Below are 22,370 nucleotides of genomic sequence, written 5' to 3' on the forward strand. Positions count from 1 at the left end.
AATGCTGACTTAAGTGGGGTAGAATTCTTCCAACTTAGCCTGCCAAGTTGCCTGCTAGATTCCTCATGGCACTGAGTGGCGAGAAGGAGAAAGAAGAGGGAAAATCAGGTTGAAAGGGAGAAACCCAACAGCAGCCTGCTCCTGATGCAGGAGGAAATGGAGGAATAAAGGTTGAGGATCTCATCTCTCACCTTTCTGACATGGAAAATACAAGTGTTGTGACCAGAAATGAAGATAGGGATTGGGGGGGAGAAATCTCTTCCTCATACCCATACACACAAATCCACACATTAGCCTTTTCCAGGGATGGGAGAAATATGGGAGTGAGCCCTGAAAACATACAAAGAACACATGCTTCTAAACACAAAGCTCTGTCTTTGGTTCACTTCATGCTAACTTTTCCCAATCTGTTTCTTTTCAAACATCTATGTAGTTGAAGAGCTGTAGTGGAGGAGATGATTCATATCTCAGATGGTGAGCTGTCGGGGATGATAAAGGGGAGGAGGGAAAAGGAAGGCAGAAAAGAGAAATTACTTGCCGATTGACCAGACATTGCAGCCAGTGCCTGTCTCCCAGGTGGGATCTGCTCATTCGAACACCATTTGACTTGTATTCAGAAAATCCTAAAAACTGCCTGGCAGGTTCCTCCTGCTCTGATCCCTTACCGGTAAGAACAGTATTTAAAAGAACAGCACTGTATTATTACTTTGAAAAGAACAACCAAAAAAACTCACTGTAGCATGATGCAAGTTCTTTATCTTTCAGGCTACTGACGCTATTCCAGATACTAAAGTACAAACAATATGTAAGAGATCAGAGGAAAATCTGGATTATTTTTTGGTTTTAGGTTGTTTGTTGTATACGCTTAGTAGCATTTATTTAAATTCAGTTGCACAGTATCCCAACTCACCTGCTTTGTTCAAGCATATTTTGCTCGACAATGAAGACAATGAAGTATTTTCAAAATGAGGAAATGTCATTGTGAAACCATAGTGATTGACAGTGGTGTACTAGGAGGTTTTGGGCCTGAAAAGAGCTGATGAGTATTTTTGTCACCAAGTCTTATTAAACTGTACATTTAAAAAGCCTCCCCTTTAGGCGCATGACTTCTGACAACTTGGACTTCATGAAGCACAGAGGTTTTTTCTAGTTCATGCTTCCTGCTACATTTCTTTAGGTTTGTCAACCTGGGTTCATCGATGGTGGTTTTAGATTTAATCGTACAAAATTATTCTCACTGACTTAGACTCTTTGCTTGCACTATTAATATATAATTAAATACTTTTCAGAACCAGCCTCTGTGCCTAACCTTTCTTCTCATTCATTGAAATGTACTTTTTGACATCAGGGTTTTACAACTGCTTTTTTCCTGGAAAGCTGTTTTAAACAAGGAGTGCAAAACTGCATATTATTTACTGCCCTCTCTCTCACCAGGTGAGGATTAAGTCAATTGCAGCAATTGGCTGTTGCATGTATGAATTAAAGCTGAGTTTAAAGCATGTACAATCTAATGTACTTTTCTGCTTTGTCTTCAAAAGATGGACTTGACTGAATTCAGTTACTCTCTTCCAGAATACTTGATTTCTTTTCATTTGGGTTTCCACTCATTTCCATCACTTTCCTCAACTATAAATTTGAAAAATAACATCTAGATTCTTCTCCACTGCATAAATCCCTACTGGTAATATTAGTACTGTGTTCAAAATTAGTTTTTAGTGAAAAGATTTTATTATGACTTGAAGAGCTGGGTATAGAATGATCTTCCAATTTTAAGTCTTCCTGTCACATAAGGGGAGGAATGGAAATGGGTTGGTGTCTGAATTTGCACTGGGATCTTTTTCTGGACTTTTTAGGGGTACGGTCTGGGGAATAAATGAATGGTAGATGCTGACTGCCTGGTACCTTCTTCTCCCAGTCTTCTGGCTGATTATTCTGGAAGATGTTAAGAGTGGAGATGGATGGGCTCTGTACAGGTGAACCAGGGTGCTGGTTACCCTGTCCTGACTTCTTTTTATTTATCCCAGAAACAGCCATTTCATAAAAGGATGTTATTTCTTGTGTTCAGATGAAAAATTACGTGCTTTAATTTGTGCCCATTATGTATAACTCATTCTCAACTTGGTGTTCTTCTGCAGCACAAACTATTTTATGTAAGCCAGTACTGGTTTTAGGTTACCTGAATACTTTGTTCTGTAGATTTACAGCTTCACTCTTCCTGCTGCAGGGGAAAGCAGCTTCCAGGAGAGGCACAAGGTGGATACTTGGGGACAAAAACTATTTTAGCTTCTCCCATTCAAATCCACTTGTGTGTTAACACGAGTTGTACTGAAACTAGATTTCTCTAAACTCAGGGATGAACTTCCTCAGCATTGGAGGTAAACACTGTTCCTACAGAAAGGAGTGGTTTGGAATTAAATTTGTCTGTACAGTCTTTTCCTCTAGATTGACTTTTATCTGTCAGATCATTAAATATAGATTAAATTAGAAGATGTGAATGTTTTACCCAAAAAAACCCAAAAAACAAAACAAAACAAAAACCAACCAACCAAACAAAAAACCCCTGTGTATTCTTTTCAAAGCACAAATGTGTTACAGTGAGCAAAATTTACAGGAGCACTGTCAAATGACAATTTCATGTTAATACATTGCAGTGCTGCACATGGGATGAACCATGGGCTGCTTTACATTAATGCTTTCTCTAAGGTTTAGATTTAGTCAGCAAATTTATCTTGTAAGAGTGTCTTTCAAGTAATCTCTTCTGCCAGTGTATGCTATAAATGTAATTTTAATTTCTTTTTTCTTCAGAGGTGTCATTGTACTTCACTGCATATTAAAAGGAAACCAGTAAGATTTTTTTAAAGGGAATTTTCAAATAGTTTTGGGTTTCAGACCTAAATCTGGACCCTTGGGGATTGTTAATGGATTTAGTGCTGTGTTTCTCAAACCGTGGGGAGAAATACAGTTCAAAAGGGGTTGTGAAATGCTTAGTTAGAGAAAAGAAAGTGGCACATCGCTTCTGCCATGTGTGCAGACTAAGAATAGCTGTAGTTTCTACAAGTGCTGTCACTAGTAATAGCAGTGTACCGATACAGTCCTAGCATCACAAGTCGAAATGTATGCAGTATTAGTGAGCACCAGTATTGCTCAGGTGGTGAAGAAGAAAGGGATATTGATGTCTCTCTGTACCAGAGGCTGGACTGTAAATTTAGTGTCATTCCCTGTTGCTTAGTTCTGGCTCCAGACTCCCTCAAAATCAAGGGGTTTAGTGCTGAGGGGATGAAGGAAGAGAGAGAGGCTCTTGCCTCCTTGCCACAAACCTGCAAAATCATATAAACTCTTATCCAAAACCTGCAGTAGTATTGCAGTAGCTGGAGCTGCTGATGCCTTTTGGTATGCATATTGTGAAGATTTCCAATGTTATTGCACATTCTGAGTTCAAAGTAGTTAAGGGAAATGTCAGTGCCTTTCACAGCTGACAAGATCTCGGTTTCTTGAAGACAGAGGACTCGGAAGCAGCTCATGGAAGAGTGATGAAGTCTTACACTGACTTATAGAATTGTTTCCTGCCTGGATCTGCTGGCAGCAGCTCCTTTCTGTCAGGTCAGAGAAGGGAGTTAGTGCCACTGCAGTTGTATCTCAGCCATTCTGAAGGATGACCTTGGTTGCTGCTGATGGGAAACTTACCCAAAGATTGATAAGCCAGAAGATGGCTACCTTTTCAAAAAGACTGAAACACACTCAACTAACTTAAGCTGTTTTGCTAAAGGTAGGGCTTGCTTAAAATTGACTTATAATCCTTCCAGTTTTGTTACCATTGGGGATTATTAGTAGGACTGGTAAGGAAATGAATGATATCCACTAACTTAATGTGCCATTTTCTTTGGACTAATGAAAGGTCTATTTTTTTTTTTTTTTTTCTTCCAAAAAAAAGCTGTTCAGCAACAAGAATAATCTTGGAAACAATAATGCAGATGTTTTAACGCATTGGATGTAATTCAGTGCACTGACACGCGTATGTACGCAGACAGTGCTTTGTTAACATAATGAACCAATCATTGTTAATTGCAATGGGTGTTGAAAAATATGATTTCTTTTCTTACAGGACTGTGGGGTTGGAGTAGTCATCATTAGAGCTCCAGTTCTTTGCTGTGGTGGCAGCCAGGCATCCTGGATCAAAAGGCAATGCTATCATCACATGTTACATTTTATTAGTCTGGCTTGTCCAAAGCCACATTCCCACTGGTTGGTTGAAGTCTTTCAAGGTTGAGAACTGGCATCCTGTGGTGCATGGCTGGGACCTCATCACTGAAAAATATATGAAAACTTTGTCTTATACTCTTGAATACAGAGACTGCAGCAAAGCTTAACAGACTGAAGAGGCAACAGGTCTTTCGAATGATTAGAAATTGTAAAAGAAATGGGGGGAAAAAGGAAATACAAATATTTAGTGAGTTACATTCTAATGGATGCTATTTAGAATTTCTACTTGGTGCTGTCTTCTATGTTAGGAAACATTAGCTAAATGCAGTAGACAGATAAATATATATATATATATATATATGTTTTAAGAAGTGGATATAGAGCCAGGAGACACTTGAGGTACTCCAGAAATAGTGTCCCAGTGTTCCTGATCTCCAGCATAAAGGATGTTCAGGAAATAGTATTTTAGGAAAGACATGAAACATCTCATGAATTTTCTCCTTGGATTTTTTTTTCTGGCTCTGATTTTGTTAGCCCCATAGTGCCAACCAGAATCTCCGCATTGGAGCCTGAATTTTGCTGCTTTCAATGACTGAATTTTCAAGATGAAGGCTGAACATAGCTATCAGATTGTTGCATCTACAAATTTTTTTAAGAAACAGTAGAAGTCTCTTCTCTTAAAAGTTAATTCTGCTATATTTAAAGGAAGTGTGTGATGATGAGATTCCTGGAGTTATGCACGAGTGAATGAATTACAAGGTACTTCATTCACGTTTTGGCCAGCTGAAGTATCCAGGTGTACTTTATGATTCAGTTGTATTCTCCTTATAGAACTCTAAGATTCTAGTACAAAAGAGAGTAATACTAAAAGTCCTGCTGTATAATGTTTTTGTGTCTTTGTGTAAAGACTTTTCTACCTGGGTAGCCCAGTAGTGTGTTAGTCATGAGCTGTGGGTTTGAGGTTTCTTCGTTCAGTTTTCAAAGGTATGCCCACCTAATAAAGTGGTTGTGTGAAGAGCCACATCTTAAAGACCTGCTTTGTATGTTAAGCTGTATTTTAATTGATTTTAAATATGTGGTATGAGCATGTTGCATGCAAACATGCTGTAACTCACAGCTGTAGGTCCCTAGGTGTTTTATAACTCTAAAGTACTCTTGACTGGAAGTTTTTGGCATTGCTATTTGCGATGTACTTGAGGAAATGGGGAGTGTTGTGGCTTGTTAGGACACTAAATGTGGAATAAGAAGTTTCTGTACATTTCTGTTTTGTTGGTTTTTTTATAATGTTATGTTTCACTGCTTCTTTATTGTATAGTCACTTCAACATCCTAAACATATGATCTCTGTGGCAATGCTTAGATCTGGTGAAATGCAGATTTAGAAGTGAGGATGTCTTTGGGGGATGGCAGGGAGTAACTAAGGAAGCTGCAGCTGACAATAAAGGGGAAGAGGACATGAACATCCAGATTTCCCCAAGTCTTGTGTGCTCTGCAGAACCTCTACTGCTATATTTATACCGAAGTGTTTCTACTGACACGTTAAAATGAAGCCAATAAAAGTTCTCTTCCATTGGCAGGCTGCACTTGCTGAGGGTTTTGCCCATCAGCTCTGGGATGCGAGTGTTTCCCACCTTGGGTTGTGTCATTGCACTGACAGAGCAGTGTGGTGTTGAGCTGGTCTTGTCTGTGTTTTATGGTCTCTGTTACTGCAGTGTTGGGGAGTCCCCATTCTTCAGTTATTCACTCCCTCTGGTGGTCCCTTGAGTTAGGGAGATTTTCCATCTTTTACAGATGACCAATGCCTAATTAACAAGTCTGGTCTTAGTAATGCTCCATTGTAGTCAATGGAGAGAGCTGATTCACAGAGTGGTTCAGAGCAGGTTGAGGAGGCTGAAGCGTAAAGCTCTCCAGGACCTCCCCCTTACAGGAGAAGACCTTGCCTCTTACATCATGGGAAACCAGTGGTGAAGTAGTGCATCAAGGACCCAGGTGTCCTGGCATCTGGTGTTTGCCACCAAGCAGTCCTGCTTCTGTTTCTGTTGCCCCTGGTGTATGACAGTAACAGATGAAGCCTCCACTGATTGTGAAAAGAGGTGTTTTTCTGTTTTTTAATAGCCATAAAAATGACTTCTGCACTAAAAGATTTGTTAGTAGAATGGTAGCATTAATTATAGATGGAATGGTGTATTTACTGGCTTGAGATTCTGTTTTTTGACAGATGTACAGATCAGCAATAGAATACTTTTTTTTTTTTTTCCCCAATGCTGAGTGTTTTCCACTAACAGATGTGCTGCATCTGCTGTTTTTCTGTGATAGGCTTAATGACAGCAAGGGTTAAGGGTTTTCTTGTTACTTGTGTGACTAAAAGGTGTCAGCCAGGGAAAGTGATATCCCAATCGTTGTCCAAATCCAAAACAAAACAATAACCAAACCCAAAAGAAAAATCAATGAATCTCTGCTAGTCATTTGAAAAGGAAAGCTATTCAACCTTGGCCTAAAAGAAACCTGTCTACAGTTCCCTGGTATAGCACAATCAAAGTATATCTGAACTGCATGTATAACATGGTTTCTACTCAGATTTAGGCTTCTGACCTCTCTACAGTTCACACATGCACATTCACACACACTTGGTATTTGATTTGGGAAGTGCTTTAACCCCAGGTTAGTGTACTGGTGGCTTGATCTGGACCTGTGGCTTAGTCAGTGCTGGTGTATTTGAATGTTCTTACCTTTCTTGTGCTCATCCCGTGGTTTCCTTGGAACAAAAGAGTTGCCTGGACTCAACCAGTTGACACTCTTGCCTGCCTGTGCTTGGTGCTTCCTGGTGACTTCTTCCCTCCATGGGGAACCCAAGGTGTAGGAATGAAAGGGTGAAACTGGTGAGGAAATGGGAGTGAAAAATTTCAGTCAGTGTTCTGCCAAGTTGCTTTAGAAGTGCTACAAAACAGGTAGCAGGGGCAGATACTCAAGAAGACTGAATTAAGGATATGTGTGCATCTTAGCACAAGAAACCTGGAGATGTGACCTGAGACTTACGCAGGTGAGTGCAGAAGTGGTGACTAGGACTGGCTGCATGGTGGATGTCATTAGGGCTACAGTTAGCCGGCATCTCAGACACAGGTACGAACCAATCAATGCAGGCAAAGCTTTACTGCGTGTGTAAATTCACATCAGCTCTAGCGTCAATGGCAGGATTCTCCCTATGTGTGCAGATCAATAAGTCACAAGGCCATAATACCCTATTATCGTCTCCCACTGGATTTCAGGTATCAATTGAATACCTACCCTAGGAAAATATTTTTATACTAAGCAGTATGTTCAGCACAGATGGCTGTGATATATTAGCTGAAGGGGCTATCTCCTATAGGAAGCATAAGTTTTACTTTGATACATGTTATTTCATGCATTAAAGCTACAGCTTGATCTTCTTAGAGCCTTAGATGAGCTTCTCAGCATGTGTAAAAAAACACTTTGTTTTTACTAGTGTAGGGGAGGACACAGAGGCAAAAATAAAACCCCAAAAGTAAAATGCACCAGCACAAAATACACACTTTGATTAAGGACAAATTTTGAATTATTTTTGGGCTGTCTGATTGTAAGGAATTCTTTGAAGTGCCTTGATTAATAAGGTGAATTTGACTTTTTCAGGACTGTAAATGCAGCAAAGATATTATGTAAATTTCTGTAAACATAATTTTATTATTATTATAATAACAAAAACATCAAGTCCATTCTCTTTGACATCAGGCAAATATTTACAGCCAGGCAGAAAAAGTGTCTTTGAATGGCCTGCTGGGTGGATTTACTCCACAGAACAGAAATGGGCTTTTACCTCATCTTTCATGGTTTAAAAATAAAAAAATACAATAAGTTGCTTTTGTTTGTCTTCTAGTACTGCTGCATTCCTATACATACTGTAAATAGTCATGTCCTGTCACTGCTTCCGTAGCATAGATTCATCTCTTGCTGGCGTCTGTCTGTAGCAGGGTGAGGGATTCTGGACGTGGCCGTGAGCTGGATGGGAAGGGGCCGTGGGAGCCGGTCACTCGCCTCCCTGTTGCTGCTTGAGCAAATGGGGGTTTTCTTGTCGCAGATGCCTGGGCATGAACGGGCAGGTTGGTGGAAGGGCAGCCACTGCCCGTCCTGCCTGCCAGAGCCCTCCTGTGACATCTGAAGTAGGCAACATCTCTCTGTGAGCAGGGCACTGGCGACAATTTATCTGCTTGGTAGGGACGGGGAAACAATTCTGTCTGGAGAGTTAAATGTAGGGAGAAGGCAGCCCAAGGGATGAGTAGGAGCAGCAGCTTATTAGGATTGCAGTGGTATTTATTTTACGTTTATTAATTTGTAAAGTGCTATCAATTTACTAATTGCAAGCTCTGTATCCCAGAAGAGTTCTACATTTTTTTTCCATCCTGTTGCTGTTAGCTGAGTTGTACTTAGCCACATCAGTGCTGTAACAGTAGTGCCACAGGAGGACAAAGATGCACCGTGGAAGGCTGGCTGTATTCGCAATTTTTGTTATTGAAGATCCATTTTGTTTTTCCTTTTTAACTGTCCCTTACTGGTCCTAGTTAATTTGTTGTGGGTTTGTTTTGTCCAAGTTTTTTGACATTCAAATGATGTCATATAATAATTTAAATGTGGTGTAGAATAGGAAAAGGGGGAGGGACATGAGTAGGATTGAGAAAGGACATAAAAGCTGATGGTTTAGAGGACTTAGAAGTACCAAAATAATGATTTGGAAAGTAATTGTATCCAACCTTCTCTAGTATTTATATTATTGCCAGTTTGGGTTGTTTAAAGTGTCTTTTTGTCATAGTTTCCGATAGGAAACTATAGTTGCTATGGGAAGTAATGGAGAGGAGAGGCAGTTAACTCTTTTTGTCCTCCATTGTATTAAATCTGTTAGCTAATGTCAGTTTGCTTTGTAAAAGGAATTAATGTCCCAGATACAAATTTTGTCAAAACAGGGAAATAGCGGGGCAGGACACGCAGCAGCATCCTGAGGAGGGAAGGGGAGGCAGCATGCAGAGCTGTGCGCTGCGCTTGGGAGCAGCTCACCCACAGGCTGGCACATGTGCGCTGGGTGGCAAACTGGTGTTATCCTTCCTAGACAAACCTGTGCTCCTCCTTCTATCCCTCCCAAAAAATGGGGTTTTCTTTTTTTTTGGGAATGTTAGAGAGCAGTTGGAAGCAGGGATCGCTTTCACAGGATTGCAGAAGCTACAAAATCCCTGGAGGAGAAGGAGAAGGATGACAGCAGGTCAGAGCAGCTGCACGTAAATGACACAGTTATCCAGACTGAGGAACTGATTGGGATAAAAAACTGTGGGGAAGAAAATGCTCTTTTTCATTTCTGATCTGCTTGACAGCCTGGCTGTGGCTATGTAAGCAGCTGAGCCAGCGCGACAGAGAAGCTGCTGTGGAGAAGGGACATGCTGGCTGCTTCATAAGGGAGCACTATCACACCTCCTGCCTTTTCTCCCATGTGCAGCTATTTGCTGATCATTTGGCTAGATAGCAAGTCAGATGAGGAAATCAGTGCAAATGAAAACTATTTTTTCCCCTTTTTACTAGGCCAGATTTTCTTTAGATCAAGTTACCTGGTGTGGATCATCTGGGTGGTCATGTGCAAATAGTAACAGCAGTGAAAGAGGAAGGGTGGAAACTAAGGACTGAGACACTATGGCAAGCGGCGACAGAATCCTTTCAGCAGATGCTTTCATTCATGTTTGATTAAAATGGTCTTGTCTTTCATTTTTGCCTGCTTATAAACTGTTACTGTTTATAAACTGTTTGCCTGTTACTTCACTGTTGAAGTAACAAATCCTTCCCTGATCCTGACCGGGGAGTCCTATCTCTGGCTTTCTTTCTATGCAGTGATGCAGTTCAGAAAACAAATCCAAGGGAAAGATAATTCTTCCTCTGCATAACACACTCTGCTACTGAGTTAATTTCTAGCCTAATCAGTTTTCTATAAACATTAAAGGGAAACAGCTTGTTTCGACAGCATTGTTAGTTTATTGGGTGGATTTGTGTATTTTGTTAGTTTTGTTTGCTTTTTTAAGAATTCAGTGAACTGTTATTGTTGGAAGTGGAGAGGTGGTCCTATGCTGTTTAGGTGATTTGGAGAATTTTCATGAAGCAACAGATCTGTGTCACATTGTGTGGTCACCCAGTATTGGAGAAAAAATGCTCAGTAGTCACCCAGCGGGTGAAATTTGGTCTGTTTCTTTTTGCCGTGCAACTTCATCTGTGTTTTGGGATATAAAAATGCTTTTTTTTTTTTTTTCAGCCAACAGTCTTCTAAAAACACTTGGTTGTGCACCCTGTGTTTATAACAATGTTCAGAACATTGCAACATCACCAAACTAGACTGTTCCTTCTATTTTGAGACTCAAAGCAACAGAGCTGTTTTCAGTCAGTCCAAATGCTCGTGTTCACAGATGTAGAGAATAAAGCAGAACTGATACATCTGGGATCTTAAACACCTTCCAGCTGGTGTTTTATCAGGGGGAACCTGCATATGTGTACTTAAAAGAGAGGATTACTGTCATCATATGGCCATAAATGAAAAGGACAAAAGAAGGTTTAAAAATATTGAATGTCTTCTTGCTTCAGATGTCATTCCTGGAAAATGCTCATGTTGATATCTGAATCTTCTGTTTCTGTTGGGTAATGAGATTCAGTGTAGACAAAAGACCCTTTGATTACTCAGTTGAGAAGCTGAGTTGATGCCGTATGGGCTAATGTTGACAAAAAGGACTGATAATGTCATCATGTATCTGTGTAGAATTGCTCTCTTTACAGATTATCAGACCAAAACAGCAGAAAATTTTGGGGTCCTATCAAGCTTGATATTAAACAAAAAAATGAAATACTACTAACTTGTTTTGTTCTTTGCAGTCAGTGGTTTTGGAATAATGTTTTGAGAGCACAGGACTGTTACAATTTGGTGATTTTTTTTCTTTCTTTCTTTCTTTCTTTTTTCCTCAACCAGAAAAAGCCACTGTCCTCAATAATAAAAGAAGTCTGTGATGGGTAAGTTCTACCATATAGTACATACTAGATACTATACTTTTGGATTTATTAAACCAACCAGGAGATATATTTTCAGAAGAAAATCTAGATATTCTGTATGATTAGTCATTAGCTTTGTCAATCTTTAAGTTGTTTTATCTTCAGATTTTGAATTTGCAGTGTATTTTGGATCAATTACTTGCAAGATGTGTGCCTAACAAAGCAGCTCCATCATGTGGGTGACTCTCATTTAGACTGTTTTTTTACTTTCTACACAGAGATGCATTTTACGTGCTTACTTGATGCTTGTGGTTCACGGGTTAAGGAACTAAAGCACTGACTGTCCCTTTGATTTTTGAGTGCTGGGTGTAGTGACTACTGTAAGCTGGTCCAATTGGTGTGACTGCTCATGTAAAACTGAAATGTTACAGGTCCTGCAATATGAACTAATAATTGGCTAAGAGAAATATCTTGCTTTAGTTTTATTATGTTAATATTTGGGAACAAAAATGCTGTTTTAACCAAGTGCTACCACACATGATAAATGAGTTTATATTCATCAAATTGTTGCTGAGTTTAAAAAATGGTATTTTATACATAATGAAATGTATCACCTTTATACTACATGCATTGGGTATTGCATAAATGAGCATAAAATCCTCGTACTATAAATGCTTTTTTTCCTGATTTAGTGATATAGTGATCTTGCTTACGGCAAGCAGAAATTATGCTTGGTATTTTTTGTAGATCTGGACTGCATATTAGATCATTATCAACTTATTTTTGTAGCACTGAAGTGTCGCTGTAGCGACAAAGTAGTTTCCCTTCCTTTTATCTTTGCTTTAGAAGGAAGGTATTTGTTATGTAATTTCTTTCTTGACCATGGTCAAGTTTAGAGCTTTTATTTCAGTATGCAAAAGGAAAAATCTCATTTATAGGATCTACTTGTAGTGAAGTTTTCCCTTCGTAAGCATGTTTTTATCTCAAACTTTGGAACTCATTATTGAAAGCTATGGAAAAGTATGAGAAATACATGGGAATGACAGGCACTTGTTTGATCATAGTAAAATTATGTAAAGGGTAGTTTTTGAGCTTTTACTATTTCATTTTGTGATTAATCTATTTTCATATTTCTAAGGTGGTCCCTTGCAAATCATGATCAATTTGCACTGCAGCATGCTGATAGTTCTAATTTCTACATCACAGAGAAGGTAGGTAAATCGTTCAACACAATTCTTGCACAACCTATCAAAAAGTTTGCCACAATAATTTATTTTAAATCAAAATCTATAAAAATGTAGAGTGTTTTCTGTAGTGCACTGCCAATGAGAGGGCAGGTACTGGGACGCCTGGTTTAATGATTTTATGCTGATTTCTTCTGTTTGGAAAGGCAAATAAAAGTTCTAATGTGCCAAGGCCTTTGTATCTATTGAGTTTAAGACTTTAGCACTGAGGCCTTCAGCTTCGCTATTCGTGCACATTTAGTATTCTGCTGACAAATGGTGTACAGGAAATTGAAATATGTAGAACATCAAGGCTCTTTGAAGTCCAAAGAGACTTTCAGTGCGTGACGCTTCCCTCTTTGGCTGATTCAGGTAGAAATAAGTTTCAGTGACTATGTAATATTTACTACTCCTTCCCACCTGCTGTCTTGTTCTTTTCCAGTTCTATATGTTATGTTGGCTTATCTTTTTGGTCCCCAAGTAGCGTGGCAATATGCAATTCATGAAGTGATGCAATGATTTCAGCACAGAATAACAAAATGACTATAGCTGTAATAAAAATGGAATGTCTAGTCTAAATAAATGGAACATGCTCATCTGAATGAGACCAAATAGTGCATTCATTCCTAGCATTGCTGATAGAATTGCTGAAAATACTGAAATTACGAAATAAAAGATTAGTTTGTTTGGAAGAGTGCACATATTAGTACTGCAGAGGTACAATTTCTAAGCAATCGGAAAAAAACCACTACACACAACCTGCTCAAGTCTTCATGCAGGTTCCCTAACCTCAGTGGATTTTGAGCTATACAGACCTGAACTTCATTGCATAAACCTATGTGCCTCTTGCTTACCTTATTATCAGGTTAGTTTGGCTTACTCTTTAAGTAGAAGAGGCTTTTGGTTTTGTTTTGCATTTTTACAGTTGATTAGAATCTGCTAAACACAGCTGAGACATGAACTAACTTTTGCTGTAATTCTTTCTTAAGGAAACTTAGACGCAGTTAAGCATTTAGAAAGACTAAATTTAGCAAGACAGCTAAAGCAGTTGCTCGTGAGATAGTGCTGCTTTTTAGAATTTTTTTTTAGCAGACTAGTTTCAGTTTTTCATTTAACTGTTTATCACCCCAGACAACCTTCTCAATTTGTCACAGTTTGTTTTGGGATGTCCCCTTTTTTTGCTTGAGTGGGTTTTTTTCCTTTCTTTTCAAGTTTCAGTTGACAGACACTTCAAAGGTCACCACAAGGAAAACTGTTAAAGTAATTATTGGCTGCTGTGCTTTGCCTCCACTCAAATTAAATAGTGAAACTGTTTTGCTAATTGCCCCGAATTGTGACACATTTTCCAATAAGCCAGACACAAGTGAACTTGCCTGTTGGCATTTAATCTCTGATTGTACAGTGAATATTTCCAACAAGCCAGGATTGAGCAAATACTTGGGCTTGTTGAAGGAATTTGTCCTGTTACAATTAGAGGAATCTTCCAGGCTTTGCCTCCACTTTTGGTGGGTAAGATGCTGCAGCGTTGGATAAGTGTTTTCTGTTCCACATAAAAGCAAGCCTGATGGCTTTTGGCTGCCTTTAACTTTGCAATAAGGGTGGAAAATGATGATCTTCTAGAACATTTTGGATTGTACTGCAGAGAGGACTCTGAGTTTGTTTATTCCTTACTGAAAATATGCAGAGTGTCTGACTCTGAGTCACATAAATAAGAGAGAAGAGTTCTAAATGCCACCACTATTAGTCAGATGTCTGTGACTTTTATTAGATACTGTTCACTGTTTATCACTGCTTATTGGATAGTGGCTGTAAAGAGAGACTTATATAGGCCATCACCCCTTCTACTACTTCCCCTCATTTGTGTGCGGTAGCTTATTGTTGCTTTCTGAATTAAAATGTGAAAAACACCAAACGTGAGGACGAACACGTTGCACTTCATTGAAGCTACAACACTATTTTTTAAGGCCCACATTGCTTTAATCTGTCTCTTACTAGGGCATGAGCAGAGCTCTTGCGACTGTGACAGCTTCTAATAAGTAAATATTTTTCACTGCTCTCGAAGTTGAATTGCATGTTGGTACATATGCAGAAGACATCATGTATCAGTTATGTTACTGTAGAGCTTGGGTGACTGCTGATTTATGGCCTTCCAAGTAGAGACCCCTTTGTAAAATATCACCATGTTTAAAGTTACCAGAAAGAAAAACAATTAATGAATTCTTGTACATAGTGACAAGAAACTTTGAAGTGAAAATGTTACAAATGTGGGACTTACAACACATGGCTTACAATTATATTTTTGTTTTTGGGTAGCGAACAGCACATCTGTGTTTTGGCTGTCATATGCAGAACTCTTTATCTCTTGTAGCTGACCTATATTTCCCAGTTATACCACACATAAATAAAAACAACACTCAAGCAGTTGTTGTTGTTGTTGTTGTTGTTTTTCCTGGCCGTATTATTTGGAAAAATGCCTCTACAGGAGTAGCAATAACTCCTTCAGACAGTATAAGGGTGATCTTTTAACAAATCTTGAGTCAGCCAGGGTTCCTACTAGACAGGGCTTATCACAGCTGATGCAGTTTGGACTTCTGCCTTGGGGTTCTGGTTTGGCTATGTCTGTGCCCCTGAAAGAGCCGGGGAAATTATGTATTTTAGTGTGGTTTGTTTTGTTTTGTTTTTTTATGGGAGAAATACAATAAGAGGCTATGTGAAGAAGAAAACCAAGCAGGCATACTGCCTGAGCTCAAGCCTAGCTGGTGTTTTGATCACAATGTATTTGATTTTTAATTACATCAATACGTGTGTCTTTCTTACTTATCGTGGAGGGGCATTTCTTTGGTAGGTCAAGCATCCAAAATCCTGACTTCTGAATCAGAATCTCATTGTGCTAGATACTATATAACAGAGAACAAAAAGTCACCTTTTCTTCTGTCTGTCCAGGTTGTACCTGAAGAGATGCTTGTGTACATTAGGTGTAATAACTCAGGAATACTATAGCCTGGATGAGCTCAAGGTTAGAGCAGAAAATGCTATGTGAACAGTAGAAAATGGCTGTATAATTTTGTGTGCTAAATGTGTTCCTGGGCTGAAAACCACAGCCTGGATATCTGTCCACTGTGTTCCTCTGCTGGCAGTACCAGAAATCAAGGAACAGACATCTGAGTGGCTCATGCAGCTCTGAAGGTGTGATACACCACAATATTTGTCAGTAAGGGAGCCTTGCAGAAGTGTGGGGCTGGGGAAGAGCAATGTTCAAGCTGGCTTCCCTGATGGAGGCAGAATGTGGTGTCCCTTAACCTTGCACCAGAGCAACTACCAAGAATTAGAGAGTAACTCACTCTTGCTGAAGGTCTTTGTGACCCAGCTCTGAGCTAGGTACAGCACACATTGATGATACTGATGCCATTTTTTATGTTATCTTTTAAATGTAAGGGCATTTCATGCTTATGTTAACTGATTTTATTCAGTCATAATTTCATTGTTTTCATTTTTTTTACTTTTGATGCCTCTAAAGACTCCTGGTGATATTTTTCCTTCTTTCCCAACTCCCACATTTCCCTTTCATTCTTATGTGCTTATTGCATGAAGTGGAGGAGAGTAGTCACCGAGTTCCCTCAATTAATTTTGAGAGACTTCTGTGCTGTTTTGCACAGGGAGCTGCTCTCACTTTACTTTCACTGTCATTACTCAGGTCTTTGCTGTGTTTGCAGATGGAACATCCTTTTGCCCTCTACCTCCCGTGGGCTGGGAACCAGAGTAGAGTTCCTGGTGCTTGTTCTTTCTCAAAGGTGCTTTTGCTTGTGACCTATTTTTTTGCTGAATACAACCTGTAATTGTATATTCATGTGAAATTCCGCCATGCTATTACAGGCTCCCTGTGTGGGAGTGTATGCAAATGATGGGACAAGAAATGAACTGCTTGTAGGGTTTATTTTGTTTGTTTGTTTTTTTTCCCCCCCCACATTTTTAGGATTAATCTGTTTTCGCTGGTTCATTTGAACTTCAGTGAGCTGGAAGTAAACATTCTCAATAATGAAAGTTTCTCATTCACTGAAGGACCTGTTACTTCCTAAGCAGCTGAAAATGAGAAGTAGCATGAAGGCTGGGAACTGGAGAAATGTATTACGTGATGTGTTCCTCGTATCTGCCATTTTGCATTACTCTTGATAATGCACTTGTTAATAAAGCTACATAAATGGCAAATTCCAATCCAGATTTGACCAGGACCAAACTATGCCCAGCTTTTCCTTTACTCTGACACTGACCTGACATGTGGTATTCCTTGCATATTCCTGAACTTTTTACTGTTTTGGGGCATCTGCACAGCCCTGCAGAGATTCCTAACAGTAAGAGCAGCTTATTATTAGGAATCAGAGTGGGATTGCTTCTGCCTGCTTGATGAGTGCTGGTAACACTGCCCTGACGACTCCAGTCTAATCTGGTGGACAATAGTGTATTTCTCCAGGGGACAGAAGTAAAACTTGAGTATCTGTGCATTAAATCTTTTTTAATCCTTCTTTGTTCAGGCTGATTTCAAGAACAGTGGTCATCCTTTTCTTAGCAAATTAGTCCACATTTTTAGGACTCATATTGCAGGACTTTAGGTTAATGCTGTATTTTCCAAATAAAATCGTTCTGTCCTGTCAACCTGTTACACTTTGTGGCCCCAGTATGAACAGCTTAATTCTTCTGCTTGCCTCCTTTTTAAATATTTGGTATGACAATACATTATTTTTTACTTCCTTAGTTTCACATTAAGGCTGATGAGACTAATCTAGTATTTCTTTAAAAAAAGCTGTGAAGATATTTATTTTCTTGAATTTAGTTTGTAATTTTGCCTGACAAGTAACCACTAGAGAGGCCAGGCTCTGAAAAAGTTTGTCTTTCTGTTACAGCACTTGAAGATAGATATGGTATATCACAGGCACAGTGTGACTGTTTGGATTCAACTGATAGCAAACAGTTCTGTGTAAGATCTGACCAACAGAAACATGCTCCTCAAATCGACTTTCGTATTTAAAAACCACCCTATTTAGATGAGTAGTTTTACAAAGTGCAGTGAACAGACTTCACAGCTGAAAGGGCACGGTTCTGATTTCTTCTTCCCTTCCCCAAGAAATCCTGCCACTTCATTTCTGCTGGCTACAGCTTTTTTTTCTTTTGGACAATTTTTGGAGGTGATGTCAAAGTGGGATTATTTAGTGTCACTTTAGTTCATTAAATTTGCTTAATAAAAAGTCTGCCTGGTCTGATGTAAGGGTGAGGCAGGCCCCTTGAATCATATCCAGGAATGAGCTGCAGAGCAGGAAGAAGCTAAAGGAAGGGTAGGAAGAGGAATGAAACTTTGTTCTTTGCAACAGCTGTGAGCCGTTATGTCCCTCAGTTGCTTGTGGAATTGGCTTAAGCTGATGTGGGATGAACTTGTGGGTGAAATCTGACTGCAGTCACAAATGGAGAAGGGATGTTTTATCTGTAGTCTCTCTGTGTCTGACAGAAAGGACACAAGCAAGGGCGTAGGAGTAGGATGTACATGCTAGAGAAGCACAAGCACCTGCAGGCTTCCCCCTTAAACAAGTCTCTGTGGTTCTAAATGTGGTGCTTGCAAAATGAGCTGGCCCTCTTTCCTGTTTGTGCTATGGTGCTTATTCCTGTCTTTTCCCTTACAAACTGGGCAAAACCCAAAATGATAAAATTTTCAGCTGGTTTAGTTCCCTTGTTGACTCATCAAGTAGTTATACAACTGTTTATGCCACATAAAAACAGTAGTAGGAATGAGCAGGAGCCCGAAAAGCAAAACTCTGCTTTATGGTAGCAAGCTGTGCTTTAATTTGGCAAAAGTGACTGTGAACCACCGTCTTGGCCTGGGTCTTCAGATGTTTGTCTTAGTAGCAGTGTCTGCTTAAGGAGCTACTGCTCCTGCAGGGGCCCTTCAGGGGTGCTGTGGGTGAATGTGTTGGGTGAACCACATCAAAGAAGTGACTTCAATTTGACAATCCTTGTTTGATTTTTGTTTGTTTGGTTTGGTTTTTTTGTGTCTGTACCAGTTCTCTGTCCTGATTTTCCCCACATGATCTCACCAACAATAGTGTGAGCCCAGCTAAGTCTGTCATTTCCTGATGTTTATTTTGCAGGGTACAGCTCTTATATTCCCAGCTTATCAGAGGATGGTGGGGCTGCGTGTTATCTGCCCACCCCTTCCGTGTTACTGGTACAACTGTCTGTGTGGTTGCTTGAATTGGGGAACTGATCCAGGTTAAAAATAACTCGTGTGTAACTTCTTTTAATGTGTCAGAAGGATGTCTGCCCACAGTGTAATGCCACTACTGCTCTGCAGAGCAAGTGATACCTGATAGTGTTGTCCCTGTAGATCACTCCACAAAAAAATTAGTAAATCATGCAAAGTATGAGCTTTTGCTTAGGATGTGATTTTCAGTGGCATTCAAGCTGGTATAACTGTAGATTGCTGGAGGAAAAGGTAGTTGAGCTTTCTTTTTCCTTTCCCTTGCTTTATTCCATTCACTGCTCTAACATCCTCATGACTGTACTGCTGGAAGGTTTGTTCAGGTCATAGATGGAAGAAAACTCTGGATATTTTTTTGTTTCTCTCCTTTTTGTGAACTGAAGGGGAGAGGAAGAGGTAAGTTTTTTTGAGGTTAGGTTGTGGACTGTGCTGCTTGTTGGTAGATTCAATATAGGGTAAGTGATGGGAGCCCACATGCTAGAAGGGTATGTGTAGAATTGTGCCTCCAGAAACATTCCTCTTTTTAGAAACTTCAGCCAAACTACCAACACTTAATTTTTTGAGGAAAATGCTATTATCAAATTCTAATATGAAAAACTAGAAGACATTCTCCATTTCCAGCAGCTTCCCGTAAAAGGGATTTTATCACAAGATTATTTGCCTCAGTATCCCTTCTAAAACAGTACAGTACTGTCATGCCAAGTAGTACAATGTTGATAATGACCTATACCTCTTAACTCTCATCCTATTAAAGTTTTTGGTGACTGAAAATAAATTTAAGCAATTTCCTACCAAGTAAGCAGAATGTTACATCTAATCTCATAGTCTGTCATCGGCTGTAACAGTAGCAAATGCCATTCAGGGTTCGGATCTGATGATGGCTTTCACTCCCTTCTTGCTTCCTCAGCAATTGCATTTGTTGTACTACAGGTGTTGCAGGCTACATCTACACTTAGTCCCTTTAGTATCTGTATAAGAGCCATGAAATTCTCTCATCTCTTCTTGAACCTGCTGATAATGCCTGCTTTCACAACCTCTTGTGACAGCAAGCTCAAGAAGTTTGCTGCCTGCTGAACAAAGAGTAATAATATATTCTTCGTCTTCTTTTAACTGATCCCTTACTGCTTTCATCAAGTTATCTCCTGGTTTTCATACTGCAGGATTTCCTAACAAACAGTTCTGTATTCAGCTTGTCCACTGTTCTCCTTTCTCTGGCCCTTGTCCCTCCAGACTGAGGAGACCTTGCCTTGTGAGGCAGCTGCTGTAGCCCACTGACCATTTTGCTTGCCTTTCTCTGCATTTGCCCTGACAATACTGTATCCTTCTTAAGATATGAAGGTCAGAAGTGCACAATGCCTTGCACATGGGTGCATTAAGTTCTTCTGCTATGACAAAATGATGCACTCTGTCTAGTTCATGGTACCACCTCTGGTGATGTCCAACATTTACTGTCTTCTGTAGCACATTTGAATCAGCACTTCAAGGGAAGTCTCCCAATAAGGACTCTGCTTCCCTTTCCTGAGGTGAAACTTAAAAATGAACTTTATTATATATAATTTTTTCCTTATTTACTACTTGCCCAAAGTCTTTCTGATTAAAAGCATTATGGAGTCACTAGCTTAAAGTATATTTCATATCTCTAATTTTTTGTTGTGCCAGTTTGGAGGGAGGTGTGCTGAAATAAATAATAGGAGTATGGGAAGAGGGAAGAATCTATTACTTGACAATATAAAGATGTGAAGAGTTTTAGATTTCTTGGCTGTTATTCTTTAGTCCTGTTAGAGATGTCTGAAGGAAACTGTCTGGTCAAGGTTAAAGAATAGTGCTGAGCGAGCTATAACCATGGGAACCAGTTCTTCTAGGTCTTCCTCAAATATGTTGAGAAAACATTCCATTCCAACCAGCTGCAGTGGGCTGAATCATGAGGCATTTTGCTGGGTATAACAGATTATTAAAATGATAAGACAAATACATGGCAACATAAACTTTAATTTTGCTTGATAGCTTTTCCGAAGTACCTCTCCAGCAAAGCTCTCAATGAATGGCTTGATTGTTTTGATAGGATTTTTTGAAAGCAAATTCACATACCTTCATCCCTCTCCATGGCTTGGTGGACTCTGTTAATGCTTGAGGCCTGCTTTTTAAAAGCAAGTCTATGCAAGTCTCCTGCATGTATTTTGGGCAAAGTAGACTATGGCACAGTAAAGGCAGAGCTTTGAGAAGGAACAGAATCTGATGGCAGATAATGTAGGTTCATGTTTCTCCAGCTGATGGAGCTGGAAGCCAGAGGACCCCAAGACATGAACACATGGCAAACAGTTCAGGCGTTCTCTGCTTCCTGCATGTGTTTGGTTGTTTGTTTATTTTCATGATAGTAGTTTTCTCTCTGATGGAAAACTCAAGCTTGGAAAGTGTCATGGAGGAGCATGATGCTTGGAAATACTACCTACTCGATTAAAATAAAATAATCTCGTGAGTGTAGACTCTTGCTAGATAATAACATTGCAAATGGGACTTATTTGTGTCCATAATATAACTGCTGTCTTAGTCCTAGATGACATTTATAACCAATCTATTTTCTTATTATGGAGTTTTTTTAGAGGCATTTTGGATAGTGCTGTTTCACTGGTTCCCTCTCTGCGTATGAATAAGCCTTCTTTATATGGATCAAGAGCATGAACAGTATCAACAGACCTGATGTGCACTTGAGAAAGAGATCAGAAATGCCTTGGAGGAGGTTTTTGGTGGCAGTGTGCCCTGTCCTGAATAGCAGTGGTGCTTAGCAGTACAATTGCCAAAGCTGGGCTGCTTTGGTGGAAAGACGTTCTGTTATCCTGGAAAAGAAATCCACAGGATGCTGTCCCTAATGCTAAGCAGATTAACTGTGTGTAAATGCTGCAATTGAAATTAACTGGCATGCTGACTACTGCATCACACGGTTAATGTAGGAAATCCTCTTGGCTTAATTGTACACTTACATGCTGTTTCCTGGTAGGCGCTTAAGTCATTATTTAGAATGGATAAACAAAATTGGATTTTTTGATTGGGGAGCAGTTAACTCTTTTCAAGTTTGGGCTAGATTGCTGTGTGAGAAACTCGATGCTTTGAAAACTTTCAGGGAGAAGGCATGGGCAATTTTCCTCAAGCCTTTCTCTAGAGCAAGACTTGAAGACTTCTCTATATCTCTTGTGATAGCAATGATTGAATTTACAGTATAGGTCAGACTTACATGTTTTGCTCTAAGCCAGCCATGATGAAAAGTCTTTTGGGCTCTGTGTGCTGTAGACTCTGACAAATGTTGCAGCTTTGAGTCTGAAAGTTTTGGTGTTTCTGACTCAGCTTGATAAATAAACAACCCCCAAATAAAACTTCCAGCTATGCTTTTATGTACTCTCTGTGTTCTTTTTCCTCTGCTATCTTATATATAACCTGCTGACATATGGTCACTCTGAAGAATAGTGTTTCTCTTATTTATCCATATGTGGTGTCTGAACTTCAAACAGGTCATCAGCTTCCCTTTTCCCACTTGTTTTTAAATTACTCTGACTATAGAGAAATAGTGTATTTCTAACAAGATATTTTTCACTTGTTAGATTGATTGTACATTAAATCTATGCAATCTAAGTGTCATTATATAATCAGAGGTTTATTTTTTAACCTGGATGCCTGACACTGTAGAGA

The 22,370-nt window shown here is 39.5% G+C and overlaps 1 protein-coding gene across 2 annotated transcripts in view; it reads left to right on the forward strand.

Annotated features, from left to right (window-relative positions):
- The window catches only part of ELMO1 (engulfment and cell motility 1), a 310,028-nt gene that overhangs the window by 47,835 nt on the left and 239,823 nt on the right, over positions 1–22,370 (forward strand). For both annotated transcript variants that reach the window (XM_080338933.1, XM_080338932.1), the window contains 2 exons: positions 11,203–11,243; positions 12,361–12,433. In XM_080338933.1, coding sequence (XP_080195059.1) covers positions 11,203–11,243; positions 12,361–12,433 — 114 coding nt within the window. The remainder of the gene's footprint in view (positions 1–11,202; positions 11,244–12,360; positions 12,434–22,370) is intronic.

The sequence above is a fragment of the Nesoenas mayeri genome (assembly GCF_963082525.1).
Source record: "Nesoenas mayeri genome assembly, chromosome: 2".
In the NCBI taxonomy this organism is placed as follows: Eukaryota; Metazoa; Chordata; class Aves; order Columbiformes; family Columbidae; genus Nesoenas; species Nesoenas mayeri.